At 32.8% G+C, this 16,211-nt stretch overlaps 1 protein-coding gene across 22 annotated transcripts in view; it reads right to left on the bottom strand.

The window, feature by feature from the left end:
* The window catches only part of mtd (TLD domain-containing protein mustard), a 155,456-nt gene that overhangs the window by 32,853 nt on the left and 106,392 nt on the right, over positions 1 to 16,211 (bottom strand). For 15 of the 22 annotated variants that reach the window (XM_087404488.1, XM_087404483.1, XM_087404481.1 and 12 more), the window contains 9 exons: positions 10,331 to 10,559; positions 5,601 to 5,758; positions 4,932 to 5,321; positions 4,630 to 4,830; positions 4,153 to 4,527; positions 3,917 to 4,071; positions 2,933 to 3,097; positions 2,048 to 2,214; positions 111 to 273 (listed from right to left, as the gene is read on the bottom strand). In XM_087404488.1, the coding sequence (XP_087260614.1) occupies positions 111 to 273; positions 2,048 to 2,214; positions 2,933 to 3,097; positions 3,917 to 4,071; positions 4,153 to 4,527; positions 4,630 to 4,830; positions 4,932 to 5,321; positions 5,601 to 5,758; positions 10,331 to 10,559 (2,003 nt within the window). The other 7 variants (XM_087404475.1, XM_087404477.1, XM_087404472.1 and 4 more) reach the window with 6 other exon arrangements.

A 16,211-nucleotide genomic window follows, 5' to 3' on the forward strand; every position in this document is an offset into this window, starting at 1 on the left:
ACAATTCAATGACAGAGTTTCGAACTCTATTTGCGTATTTTACGTATAAAATTACAATAACTCAAAGGACGAGACATCGATGAGAGATCAAAAATGTGAGAAACAATTACCTGTTGCGTGGCACGCTGAACCAGTATTCGGGACGCAGTTTCTTCTTGCCGTAGCTCATAATTGGCGTCGATCGTGGTATCTTCTTGTCCTTGGGTCTTCCTGTTCGCAGTCTCAGGTACAACGGTGGGTCCTCGCAAGAACGAGCAGGTCGTGGAATCAGTTCTACGTAATGTGCAAAATATTTATCAGATGAATAAAGATCAATGTAGATTAGATACTTTAGTAATAAGAGTTTAATCGACAGATTTATCTTTCGAATATAGTATCTGCGAATCCAGGCAATATGACTCACAATAAGAAGCTCCTATATATTTATAAATATGTAAGATTATTTCTTGTGTTTTTTAAAAGAATTGTTATCAAAATTACATGAAAAATACACAGATAAGTTGAAAACACGAATAAAATTGGAAAACGAGGCAAGCACATTACCACAAAAAAGTGAGTACAGGATGTTAGAGTAAGAATTATCGTGTAAAAGGAATAACAATAGCAACGAGGATAGAATCGAGGATAGATGAGTAGTATGTACATATTGCACAAATATTGTAGAAGAGTTTGACAAATTATATAACATATGCAAGAAATAGTGATGAAATGGAAATAACCATTACAGTGATACAGTATATGGTCGCCCGTAAATTGCGCAAATAATGTTTAATGCATGACAGTAAATAAAATCAGACAAAAACATTAATACGTTTGACGTACGAAAGAGGCAACTGAAGAATTGGGAATTCGCGGCACAAGGAGAAGAGCAAGCTAATACTGTATGAACCTACCCAGGCCTTCGAGTTCGGGAAAATTAGGTGCTTGGACTAGAGGGGCAACAGAAACAAATGACATTACTGCATTAGTATGAACCTATTGCTAGCTAAATGATGAAACCCGTTGTGCTAATCTGAAATAGATAAAACATTACTAAAGAGAAAGAGAGACAGAAAGATATGATTGAGCAATCAATGCAGAAATATACAACAATTACTATCAAAATCTATAACAATCGAACATATCACATACATTTCGCAGGAATAGTATAGATGGCTTTAAAGATTATTATGTTTGTTATTCGATTATTATAGAAAAGATTAGTACGCGAAAAATTTGAAATTCTATGCTAAGTATGCTTTCAAATAACAATTATTAAAAGATCATTTAAATTGGAACAATACGTTCATCACATGCAATATGGCACAAAGGGTTTCAAGATTCTGAAGGTATATTTTATAAAGAAACATGTTATGAAAAGTGCTTGTTTTCAGTTAAATCTTTTTCCTTACATATCATTTGGTAAAATACTTATATTTCAAAATACAAACTAAGATCGATGAAGGAAAAAATTAATTATGTAAAGAAGACCTGCATTATTCATGTTATTTTTTCCTTGAAATGCTCGAATTATTATATATATCAAAGAAAATAATAATATTTAACGTTTATGTAATAGAATGACATATGAAACTGATAATGATAAACAAATATGATCTAAAACAGTGATAAATTTAATGTACACCAAGATAAGCGCATTTGGTTACTAATCCCGGGTTTGCTCGACAGTTTAAAATTAATGATATTAATAAAATTTAGAAAATATGAAATTTTCGCGCAAATTTATAATAATTATAGCCAAAGGCGCTCAAAAATTCTGAAACAGGGACAATAAATTGGCAAAATAACACGGTTTAAAAAGCTATCTATGCGTTTTTGGGCAAGTGCAGTGCGTGATATATTAATCCCGTTTGCTAACCCCTTCTTATTAATTAATCATTTTCTATCCATATCGATACCAATATTAAATGTCATATGAAAGTAATAGCGAAGTGTTTTGTGTAAGAGGAAAGTCTGTTGGAGTATATCTTCATAATTATTAGACTATCCATTCCGATAGAACATGAAATATTTTATGAATATATCTCTATATGATCGTGATACTTACTGTCGAAACTCACAAATAATTCCGGCATATCGTCGACCGAGACCATACTGCGGTAATCCAATCGAGGTGCCGTCGTAGAAGTTTTGCTACCTCGACTGCTATCAACGCTGCTGCTGCCAGAAGATGTTAAAGGTTGCTGTCTAATAAAAGTACCCACGGAAGAGCGTCTGAAAGGAAATTCGTAAAACAATGCAATTGTAATAAAAATAAGGAAAGAGTTTCTTATCAGACAACATTCTAAACGCTTCTGAATAACAAGTACATGTTAGTTGACATCTAACTAGATTAAAATACATTTGTACATCCTTATAATTCAGAAGCGATGTATAATATATAATAACATCCATAACAATAATAATGGGAAATAACAATCAAGGTATAAGTCCAGTACAAATGACGAATAATAAATCATATGACTGCTTGAGGATATTAAACGCTGTGTTAAATTGATTATGTTTTGGCTGTAAGCGATCTGAAAAATAGTATCAACAATATCTATTGTTTGAGTCTTTCGGCAAATAATGTGATTACCTGAAAACAGGAGCCCTCAATCCCAGAGTGTCTTCAAAATTAAAAAATAATAACAAAACAATGGAGAGATGTGTGGAAAGGAGAAACGTTGGAACAGCAGAATTCTCCGAATATTTTGACAATTGCATAATACATATATAATCTTATTTTTATAATATTTACATTTATAAGATTCAAATAATATAATGTTCTCTTTTCGTAATTGCAATATTGAAGGAGAATTCTACTAGAATAGAATACTTCTGAATCGACACATACAAAAGTCGATCAGATAAAAGATAGATCAGGTAATAAAAATAGAGAAATAGGAAAAAGAGGGAAACACAACAAGGTTACGATCGGGTCCAGACTCACCCAATGAGGCTTCCTGGACCAGGTGAGAAATTGCTGGAGTCCTGGGAGAGAGAGGAGGCGGTAAGCGGAGGAGTTCCGCCCGCTCTACCGCCCCCGCCACTCTCTTCGCTGGGAGTTTTAGCAAACAGGCCCGAGCTAAAGTCACTCACCAGGTTGATCGGCGAGCTTTTTTCCACCACCATTACATATTCTTTGTTAGTTACATTAGAAATAATAGTGAAGCGTTAATAAATATCTAAATTCATATCGTAAGCAATATAGGCGCAACATAAACATAAATATTTAAACATAAACATCTCGGAATATCGTCACAATTGACTGCACAATAAGTATCAGTCTTTTGGATGACTAGACTGATCATCTATAACATACATGTACCTATATTTGTATATTCCTTTCAAGTTTTTTATTTTGTAATGTCTTTCATATGCTAGAAGCTCTTCCTATGCAAGTAGCTAGTATATGCTACATTATAAAATCTTATTATCCATGATGCTAGAAATCGGTTCAAGATCTCGGACGGAGAAAAAATTGACCAATCGCACTGATCATGTGATCGAATTCAAATGTAGTTTATTTTAATTCTTTCTCTATTTGAGATCTCGGAGCAATTTATAGCATTGTGAACACAAGACTTAACACAAATGAGGCTATATCAGTTTCATAAAGATAAAGTACATTTTATCTTCTGAAAAAGATACAATAAACGCACATGTTACACAAAGAATAACTGCTTACAAATAACCTCATTTGCATATTATATTCTATGGAAATTCGCAAAAAGCAAGTTAAAATAAAAGCGATAAAATTATTCGTTTTTTTTTCTGTGAATATGCATTTTTGCAAGAATGTTAATCATTCTTAACATAGACAAATAGAAGTGTGTGAAAAAATAAAAGCAGTTGTAAAAATGTCATATATATTTAAAACACGCTAGGTTATTTATCGATAATTATCAATATAATATGACATAAATTTGTTCACCTCGAGAAGACTTTGCTGAAAACAGAGGAATGATGGGAATCCGCACTGTTTGGAAGGCTTGACATTTTGTCAGAGATGGATTTACTGCTCTCTTCATCCTTCTCTCCAGTTAAACCTTCCATCCAGGACAATGGATACGACAGACGTTTTAGCATCTAAAATGTCAAAACAAATACATAAAACATATCTATAAAAAGTAATTCCGCATTATTACGATGTTAAATTTAAATATATACCTTATTCTTTCGAGTTTCCTGTTTATCATCCTCTTTGTGTTCTTCATCCTTTTCGGGCTCTTCTGCGTTACTCTCTAAGCTAAAGGACACCGAGCTGGCTTTTTTCCTGCCATTAATAGCAGAACTGGCTTCCAATGTACTCGTAACATTCGTTGGTGCTATTGTTATTGGAGGAACCCAATCCGAGGATAAAACAATATCGGCATCTGAGTAAACTTTTTTTGATGGTATAGGCTGTACTACTGGAATAGGTGGATTAGGATCACGGATATCGATACCAGAATCATGGCACGACAATTTGACTAGAGATCCTTCTTCGTCCTCAGGAATAGCATTTGATTTAGCTGGTGGTTCCGCCTGCTGTAACAATTGTTTCTAAATGTATATTTTTTATAATTGTTTTATGTGTTTACCCAATTTCAATTTATTATATAAATTTTACTAATTCTCTATATTATATCATGAAAGAAATATTACCTTATCAGAATTTAGTGAATCTTGTTGTTCGTCATCAACTGAAAATGTACTTCGATCTTTGCTAGGAACTGCCCAATGATGGTCAAGCATGGAACGTCTGCGTTCCTCTAAAGTTCTACTAGCTTGGCCGCCAGTGCAAAATTCTTTCTCATTACTGTCTTTCTCTTTCTCTTTATCTTTGGTTGAGGTTAAATTCTCCTCCTATAATAACAATATATTCGTTAAAATATAATTTTAACACTTTGCTTTATATAATAAATTGACATTGCAATAAATTGACATTGCAACAAAAAAATACTTACATTCTGGAGATTGGTAGGAGTGACAAGCTCTCGCTCAAAGGCCTTTGGAAAAGCATCGCCGTCTCTCTCGGCACAACTACATACACTTTCGCTATCATCGCCTGCTAATTCAGGGAAATTTTCATCTTTCCCCGGAGACTGACATTTACGATTATCTATTTGGGGTTTTTTCATGTAATAAATTTCAGGTTTTTTATCTAAATGTCCGGATTCGGTATGGGAGACTCTCATGTGTGCGATATCGTAATAAATCGCAGCGTTGACTACGAATTCCATGGGAGCAATCACTCCATAAGATTCAGCACCGTGCTCGATAACAAGAGGATCAGATACGTTTGGATCGAACATAACTGCGTTTGGTGTAACTAACAGCACACCGCCGACTACACCCTAAAAGAATATTTCAATATTAGAAAATGTTAAAACTCTTGTATGGAATTTTTATAGATATAATAAAATAGAATATCTTTCCAAAATTAAGATAATTTTGGCCCAAGTTTCGATAATGTTCAGACAGCATGCATGTCGAAATTCACAGACATGATATATAAAGGTATCTTAAAAATATCTTACAAACATGATATATCCTGACATGCTGCCTAGTATTTCTTTAATTTAGGCAAAGTTTATTTATTTTATGATATTAAATAGTAAATTAAAAATAATTACCTGACCATCTGTGATATGCCTGACATTAATTTTTAGAAATCTTTCTCTGAATGGTTGTTCATCTTCATCTGCAACCACGCTGGATGTTCCAAGAGGTGTTTTTATACGTTCCATATGGCCTGGCTTTGGTGACACTGGTCTCAGATTATCCAGAAGTTCTATAAAACCAAACGTTGCGATAATAAGTGCAAAATAAAAACATATGTCTTAAAATATACAAGTACATATTTTATTCTATCATTTTATCAAAAAAGAAAATATTGATATTAATATAATTTATAAGAAATTCGATTAAAAATGCAAGTATCAATCAACTTGGACCGAAGAGTCGACAATAATGTACTCCACTGACTCCTGTGAATTTTTAAAAATTCGTTATCTGATAAAAGATAAGCTGTGACACTTGTTTAAACTCCGACTGCTCATGTCGATCTAACCTCACATCCAGAATGTTGCGATGTAATTCATTATTCATCGTAATAATGCGAGTAACGAGTCACGCGTGTACAATTCCGACGAAATCGGCAATTACACCATCCATCTCATTTGCCACAACGTCACGACGTAGCACGGGCATTATTATACTGACGTATAGGTTAGAAACGTGTTTACGCGGCTCCGCACACTGTGGTCGATCAGCTGATGAGCGCGGATATACCGGATGATTTGCGTATATGCTCTAGAATATTATGAATATTGCGGACACTTGCGACGAAAGAGAGCATTGTGATCCGCAAAAGAAAATCGAAGAACTAAAACCAGTCCGCTTCATATTTAAAATAACTATCTTTTAACTTTTTCATGTATGGTCGATCGGATACCACATTTCTATATTCGTTCATCTCATATGATCAATAACTTGAGACGTTCTTGAATGAAGAGAAAGAGAGAGAGAGAGAGAGAGAGAGAAAGAGAGAGAATAAAAAGTATAAAAATTAAAATGGAAGAATATTGAATGAGATATCGATATGATACATAGAATATTTTAAACTACATTCCGTTGGTTATTCTCACTTCTTCTCACCAATTTATTGATCTCAGATTTTTCAAATGAAAATGTCGAGGCACTGATAGCTTTAAATATATGTGTACATATCTACACATGTCTACATACAATATAAATATCGAATCGTACGATTAAAGTTTTTCATTTCGGAATAAAAGACTGATTTTTTTACGGTAAAGTATTTTTATGAAAATTGTAAAAGATATATACAATTCATTTTTTATATTTCATTTAATATTTATTTCGATATTATATAATTTTCTTTATAACTTTATGAATATTGAAACAAAAATATCTTTGTGTTGATGACGTGGCCACGGATGGATATAAAAAATGAATTCTAGAACAATAATACAGCATCAAATGTTTAAAGAAAATACATATTCTGATATAGTAAAAAATTTGTTTTTTTACTAAATTTTTTATTCAAAGCTTCTAGTTTTTTCAGCCATTTTTATCTTCAGACAATCAATTATGCTAATAAAGTATTATCTATGTTAATAACAGTATGAATCATCACTTATTTAACTTTGAAAATCGGAGTAAAATATAAGATATCTGTCGTCCAAATAATTATAAGAAGTAGTATACTTAAATCTATCAAATATTTTAACAATAATATTAAGAAAAATAAATTTTATATGTTCTTTTATATATTTAATATGAATTCAATATATTTTTCATGAATTCTATATTATATTGATTAAAAAGTAGTTTTTATCATTAAAAAAAAAACTCGTTTTTTACTTTCTCCGAAATAAATAAACCTGTTCTTAATTTTAAGCCACTTTTGTAATGCAATTGCATTTTTCGCGGTGTCTGCTGTGTCGACCTTCCGATATGCAGATCGCAAAAGATGCAGGTTTACGATCGACCACAACCAACTTCATCTTTTTTCGCCTTTTCTCTTCGATCTTCTCGGCATTACAAAACGTGATGCCGTGCACACGTGTCGCATGAATGTTCCGATCGCGTGTACATATTTCGCGTTGCAGTGCGATGTACTATCGCGACGACGGTAGTGGTAGCGACGGTGACAAAGCGCTTCCCGAAGAAGAAGAAGAAGAAAAAGAAGACATAAATAAACTTCGAACGAATACGCGTAACAATTCGCTTGGTATTGTTCCGCTAAACAGACAAACAGCCGAGTAGTGAATCACGCAATTGTGTAACGTCAGGACTCGAGTTTTCTATCACGTTCGACGTAAGCATTAATCATTTTCTTCACAAGTGCGTCCAATACGGATGAACTGGTTGTCGCAAATAAACAATTCCATATTTTTAGAAATTAGATACGTGTTATGATACAATACACATTACGAGAAAGAGACGGACAATACAAAGTATCTCGTTTTTTTTTCTGAGGAAAAAAATTGTATTTATTACTTTATTATTTTACACATCGAGAATCTACATTTCCGTTCGTTTTTTATTATTATTAGGCCGTCCGATAAGTGCCATTTTTTAAAACAGTTGAAGAACGAAACTTACATTTATTAATTTAATTAATCCTTAGTACACACAATGATTTTCTTGTCCTTTACTACATAGGATGAGCCATTCACGAATTAATTTTCATCACTTTAATAAATGTACAAAAATTATTAAATGATTCTAACAAATATTATACTTTAACATTTTAGAAAGGTGTATACCTGTAAGGTTGTGTATTTAAAAAAATTATATATAAATGTTAAAACTAGTTACTTGAGGCTTCTAGTTTTTTAAAAGAAAGAAAATTGTGAAACATGAATGACCCAATCGTGTGTACTAAAGGTTAATGCGTAATCACCTTGTTCCTTTCTTGTCTGTTACCTTGAAGTCAGTTTTTCAATTTCATTTGGAAGCTATCCGGTTTTAACTTTTGAAACAAAATAAATACAGTATCAATGCGCTTCTCGCCCTGATAAAATGAACGGCAAGATTCATGAAACGTTGATATTAGCAACAGATCACGACATTCGTGTGACGACAACCCGTAAACCCTTTGGCACTTCAAGAAAATACCTGCGAAAGCCTCAAAAGTATTAAAATAATTGAACGATCTAGCCGCTTCATTCTATCATTCTTTATCATTTATTTATCACATGCGAAAGGAAAATAGAATAAAGCTTTTAGCGAGTGAGCCTAAAACGAATGTTCTAATATTGTATGTTACATAATTTTTCTATAACTTTCTCTTTTTTTATATGAACTTTTTCTATCTTCAATCTAGTATATGTGACGCAATTTTTCTAATTAACTTTCTCTTACAAAATTATTTGTATTCAATATTCAGTTCGAAGAAAGGTATAACAATTTAAAAGTATGATAATGTATATATTCTGACAGCGATTTATGCGATGAGTAATTCCGAGCTCAAAATTATTCTAATTAACTCGCGCGAATATGCGGCGATGGGTAGCTCGATTGCCAACTTCTATCGATAATAATCGACAAGTGAAATGTGGAAGTTCCGCCGCAGGCGACGGGCAAATAAAACGCGAAAAGGCAATGCGTTCGTCACAATAGTGCTCCGTATCGATCTCTCGGGATCTGCGTGACGCGGATGTGGTAACGCATTAATATTCATTCGAACGGTCGACTTTGTACGCAGATAATATCCGATATCCCAATTCTTTCTTCCGTATATTTAGTCAGGTGAGTGCCAATCTAGCGCATATCACGCACAACGCCTGGGCGTAGCTACTCCGTAGATCCTGCTGCATTATTCATGCCCACGCTGCTACGCGTGTATCAAATCTGTCTTGCGTATTAGCATAATGCGAGACAAGACCCCGGGCGACGAATCCGACGAGAATAAGGACGAGAGCTCTATTTTAATTGCATGCCCTCGTTCCGTCGTAATAGAGGAAGAAAAAAGGAGCACGTCGTCCTTCGACGACCACCTCCTATCGCGGCAGCTGGATTATGTCTTTTTAACGCAAATAGATTTTTAACGTCGTCGAAAATATTTCTTCCTTTTACTTCGTAAGCCATTTAATATTGCATTTGACGATAAACGTGATAAGCATAATAAGGTCGGATTATCGTTAGTAAAGTTTTAATTATCTATTCCTCGAAAGCTTGTTATTCTTACGGGCTATCTGTAATGTCATAATGATACGTAAACAAATTCCCGCTTCTCCGTTTTCGTTCGCTAAACAATAATATAATTTTCTCTATCCTTGGAATCATATTTTTCTTACATTAACACATCACTTTGGGTGAAAATTCATCCATATAATTAAACATTTTTTTATACTGCTTTACACGGAAAGAATAATTTTGCTCAAGTACCTATCTAAAAATTTAGCTAGATAAAGATCTGAAAACATTTTTGGACCATCAAAATAATTATACAGGAAATTCAAGCATGATGAGTAATGTTGCAAAAAATGTTAATATTCTAACAAGCTTGAGCATCTTATATACCTAATTATTCCAATAAAATTATTTTCAGGTTTCTAGCTAATTTTTGGATACTTTAGCAAAACTGTTCTTTTCGTATGTAGAGATTATGATGCTGAGAAAAAGAGCGAATTGTTTCGATTAAAATTCTTTTTCCCAGAATTCTATATCAACCATTACAAAATCTTGAATGCTCTGTTTGCAGATAAAAGGACTTGCAAGCAAGTGTAATTTTTTGTTGAATATAAACTCGAAGATATCAGCTTTAGTAAACATTGTACGATAACCCAATAAGTCAGTATCTAAGAAGATTAAATAAAACGATGAAGATTACCTTTTTCTTCGGGTGGTAAGTCATCCTGAGACTCGTGATCGTGGCAAGGGTCAGGACTGGGCGCATCTGCGGTTGATCCACCTCCCGGACGTCCTTCTCCTTTCGCCGGCACCCATAACTGCTGACCGGAATAAATGAAAGTACTTCCGAGCCTATTCAATTTGCTCAGCTCGGATGGCGTCGTATCGAATCTTGCTGCCACTGATGTAAGCGTGTCTCTATCACCCACCTATAAGTACAAAAGTAAACGTGTCATTAGGAGATCAATTTACAGGAAACGTCCTCTCAGAAAGAATCACTTTTTTTCGCATGACCCAACGTTCCTCTCATGTAAACAACGAGAAGACGTTATCGTTCTCATTTGTTGTTTAGGAAGCTTTTTAATTGAATAATTTAAAACTAACCAGTCAGAATAAATGCACCAGATGATTGAATCTTGATTTTCTCGCCGAAAGAAGAATCTGAGGCGTTTGTTTCTAATTGAAATACAAACAGAAGATACAAACTTATTGCATATACGCATGTCATATCATTGTTGCGTATCAATTTAATAATACGACACGATGTGCGTATCCCCCCATTGTAACAACACAATTTTAATTTTTTATGTAACGGTAACAACACTCTCCGTCTACACCAATAAAATGTAATAATGATACACAACAAGTCTGTTCCATCTTAAAAACGTAATATATGTATTTTTTAAATAAAATGAAAAAAATTGCTATAAAAAATTTGATGGCAATTTAAAACTTGAATAAAAAATTATTTCAATAAAAGTATAGATATGTTTTTAAAAAATAATTAAAATAAAATAGAATTTTTATTTAAATTATAAAATTGCGCTGTTAAATATAAATATTGACCTTAGGTCTATATTGAACTATTTTATACGTACATAACATTCATTGTTATATGGAAAATAAAAATTTCCAATTCCAGTCATTTTTTACAGAGACTGTGTATTTTTCCGAATCTTGAACATCCTTAAGATATTCCTATTGTCATAAATAACACGTATTAGCAATCGATCTGAATTTCTTCTTTCTCACTTTTTTAAATCGAATCCGTATTTGCGCGCTAAGTGCATACAAATCTACTCGACGTAACGTTCCGGGAGGATCGCGTCTGTGACAAAATCTCCGCTACTCCTTGCGCATCTGAGCTTTCTCTGGTACGCGTTTTCCCGCACACGAGTGCCTGTGGCAGACACGGGGCCATTAGCCCATTTACATAAGCCGACAGAAACGGCGTGCTTGAGAGTATCGGACGATAGAAAATTGAATTCCTGGAAAAAGAAGCTCCTCGGCGAGATGCGACTGTGGCATGTTTCTTATGTAAATTCGTATGCAACGACTTGCTATAACGATGCCGCTTTCGGTGTTGCACGGCTGGACTATTTGTCGCGGTTGCTCTCCTTTTCTTGAACAAAACCTCCCCGCGAGAAAGGGTCGAGGGTAATTCAATTAAAAAGCTCGTCTTCACGCAAGTGGACGCTAATCTCACCGTCGGCAAGTCTGCCATTTTCCAGAAACATCGGCGGAAAATAGGGTTTCCGACGCTTAAAATGCGATTTATGTTCCACTGGGAAATTCGTTAATTATTCCGCCACACTTCTCTTCAATTGTGCGTTGTCTACCACTTTCCTAGCGCTCTTGTAACTCTATTAAGTGCCACGACACGGAAATCTTGCTTTGCTATTATCATCTTTTTCGATAAAGTTCCCTAAGGCTTTAAAGCCCTTCGTCGCTCGAATAATTAAGCCATTTACTTTCAAAGCATTTATACACAAAATCCATTTTTAAAATACTGCAGTTTCCTTTATTATTTTCTGGAAATGAGTACATAGTTCTTATTATTTCTCAGAAATACGTTTTAAATTTTAGATGTAATTTCTTAATTCCAATATTAATGTTAAGTTATAATTACATTAGTAATTATATATTTTTAATGTATATATATATATATATATAATCAATTTTTAATTAATTAAGATAAATTTGCTTATATTAATATAAGTTTATATAAAATTATTCAAAAATTTCTTATTTGTAATTTTTCTTTCTGTAATTTTTATCTTTAATTATTTATAACTTAAAACTTCATATCAGAATTATCCGTAGTATTAAAAAATTTTTCATTATATCTGTTTCATTTATATACTACGTATCAGAGAATACTAATTTAATAAATTCTTTTCGATGTAACATAGACGTTGCTTAAATATCTGTTTTCGACATCCTTCATTCCGGATAAATATAGAATGATGGAGATTAGATGAGTGATTAGAAAGCAGTTCAAGATCCCTCCTTTCCTCCTCTCATTCGCGTTCCATTAGCAGTGCGGTCAAACGAGAAAAAGAACGGCTATTCGTCTGACAAAGATTAGACGCGTGGGCGACAACAAAAGAAGGAAAAGAGAGATCGATTAAAACAAAAAACAAGAATCGCAGTGATGAAGCTGAGAAGAAGAATAAAGAAAAAAGAGCGATGGAGGGCAGGACGGGCAGAGATATTTTCTGAAACCGAGAAAAGCAAAAAGACAAGTACGATGGCCATTGTTTCAGTTTCCACGTCTTTTAGCTGCGGCTTTATAATCTTCATCTTCGTTTTCGTTGAGCGAGATGCTGCCAAATCACAAAAGATCTTCCGCGAGAGAGAAGCTTTCTATTTTCGTGTTTTTATCTCTCAAACTCGCCGATTTTCCACATAGCGCTAGAAAATTGATAATATGCAGCCTGCTTTCAGCAGTATATCCGTTTCTCATCTATCAGTTTCCTCACATTTATGGAAAACATTTTCACGAATGCAATTGGGAAACTTTTGATTTTATTAATTGCAAAAATGATTGATTTCTTTAGATTTTAATCAAAATCTATTTAACTTTTAATATCTTCTGACAGAAATTACAAAACTCTTTGGAGAGGAGCCAAAATTTAATTGTATCGAGATTTTTAAAATCAAATGCTGACTTTTCACAAAAATCGCTCTTAAAATCTAATGTCGTAGATTAATTACAAGGAATTTCAGTTAAAAATTATTACGTAGCTTTCAAGTAAGAAAATTTGCTTGAATACTTTGATAAGTTAAACGGGAGCATAGATCGCTTCTAACCCGACATAGTTCAAATGAAAATATGCAGCACAATTATTAAGATGGGATTTATTAAATCCCATCTAATTTAACAAAGTCATAATAACATAAAATGTTTTAAATATTTTAAATTAAGTCCAAATTATAACAATAAAAGAAAACAAACTAAAAAAATTAAATGAAGAAAGTAAGAGTAAGTATGTTTGTAATACATAATTTGGCATATTTTTTCTTAGTAATATCAGATTAAATTGAAATATTGCTTTCCAAGTAATACTTTGCATTAATGATTGGTACCAATGTAAATGGAAATTTTGATAATTTTTATCATAATATCATAATTATCAACGTTATCAAAATTTCTATTTACAATAGAAAAACATACGTCTTACTTAGATATCTCTATCCAAAAACCAATAAAATGATAAGTGTGAACTTGGAAACTGTTGTTGTTTAATTGTGCGCGATTGTGGCGAACATTGAGGTCATCAGCATGAGGAAGATAAGAGAAATTGTCAGATTACAGACGTTAATCGATCAACGGGGTGCAAGGAAGCCGAAACGAGCGATATTAAGCTAGGTTCTAATATAGAGCAGGAATTGCAGCCACCGTGATTATCACACAGGGATTACGCTACGCCATAGTGATTTCACTGCCGTTAAACGGGATAATGCCAGCAGCTACCGAAGGACGACCCATCAACGGATTAACATTACGTGGATTGCGAAAATGTATTAATGTTACGCATCATGGAAATCATTTATTCTTATCTTCGATCAATTCAAAACTGATAAGTCATTTAGAAATTAATATTAAATTATCTCCAATCTTTTCTTTTTTCTAAACTTAGGAAAATAGATTTAAACAATAAAATCATAATATATTTCTTACATTAATATTTCTCGTTTTAAAAAAAAAATTATCTGTTTTTTTAAATTTATTTTTGTAAAACAAAAATTTCTTACAACATTTTTATGTGATTTTAGCTATTACTGCTTTTAAATTTGTTAATGTATTTAAAAAACATTTTGCAGAATAATTTTTTCGTTTGCATTTAATGCTCTTCTTTTATTTTTTTTTTTTTTGAAAAAATAATTTTATATTACTGTGAATTACGAAAATATATGTCTCATATTATGCACGGAAATCATTTCTTACAATCTTGAATTTTAATAAGCTGTTTAATATTAAATCCTTTTCTTTAAATTTTAAAATACTTTTCATTCTTTTCATTATTAATAATTATATTAATTTGTGCCAATTTTCATTAATTTTAATACATGCGATGTTATAATTTATTTTATTGATATGAAACGCAATTAATTACACAAGAATTACATCGTATCGAATCAACAGAAAATCAATGAGATAACGAATGCATTCGTAGAATTGAATTTATTTACTTGGCTATTTATAATACGTTGAAGATATGATAATCAGTGATATTTTTGCGAAATTTAATCGTAATGGTAATAATAATTCTTTAATTCAATTATGTGCTAAGATAATTAAATAATTAATAACTACCTCTTGCTAATCTCTCTCATCAGAAATTTCCACTAAAGTTAAACAGATTTAGAAAGAAAATGAAATGGAATACATCATAATGACATCAAGATCAGTTAAACTTGCACGGATTTCTGCTTTGCTCTATCTTCTCCGAAGGGAATCAGGAAATGCAGCTTGTGCAACAACTCTATTTCCTCGTCGGATAAATGTCGCGTGGTCTTCCGCTCCCTGAAGAGAGCCTTTCACAAGCATTGCATTAGGAACAAGTTAGGGTTAGAAGGAAGAGAGAGAAGGATGTCACTCTTCCTAGAGTGCTGCACGATCGAGAAATTTCCCTTGAGATTTGTATACATGTGCGAAATCGGCAATCGCGATCAACTTTATGATCGTTACTTTATGATCGTTACTTTATGGCGTTATAACACAAGATATAACACAATTATCGCGAATGAAAAAAGTCTGGCAAAAAAACTACAAAAAACTATACTCTCAAACTTCTTCTCTAAATGTTATGTTTTATTTACGTATCACGAGATTATATAGCGCATATATTATTTTTTATCCATTTTTATTATAATTTTACGGAAAGAACACTGAATCATAAAAATATATTTGAATACCGATCTGAAAATAAATTTTGTTGGCTATCAAAATAATGATGTAAGACAAATCTATCGTAAGTTTAAGCTGATTCCTAAAATTTTTTACAATATTACTTAATATCATATTTGAGAATTCTACATAATTGCTTTAATGGTTCAACAAAATTATTTTGAGTATCTAAAAATTTAACTATATACAAATCTGAAAATAATTTTATGGTAACCATCATAATAATTATGTAGACAACTATCAAAATTTTTCGCAGCATTGCTCATCATGCTTGAGTTTCCTCTAATACAGAACTATTTTGATGGTTCAACAAAAATTTTCAGATCTGTATATATGTATATTTAGCTGAATTTTTAGATATATTTCCGATAATAAAATCGTTCTTTCCGTGAAATTTGAAATAAAAATTGAATATCTTTTGAAATTTCTTCGCACAAGGGAAAGCCAAAAGAAGCTAAATATCGGACATATTGAAACGGAAAGGTTCGCAGATCAGAATTCAAATCGATTCGACACAAGGTGTTCTGACGGACTTGGGTACAATGGATGCGTGCCGTCTCGAGACCGCGATCTTTGCATACGCGCCGCTCTAGAATTCTAGCGATGTGCACGAGTACCATCCCGCGTCTCCGAAGTTCCGGAAGCGAATGTCCGCGGTCTTTGCAAA

This window comes from Acromyrmex echinatior, chromosome 3 (genome assembly GCF_024713525.1).
Source record: "Acromyrmex echinatior isolate Ae372 chromosome 3, ASM2471352v2, whole genome shotgun sequence".
Lineage (NCBI taxonomy): Eukaryota > Metazoa > Arthropoda > Insecta > Hymenoptera > Formicidae > Acromyrmex > Acromyrmex echinatior.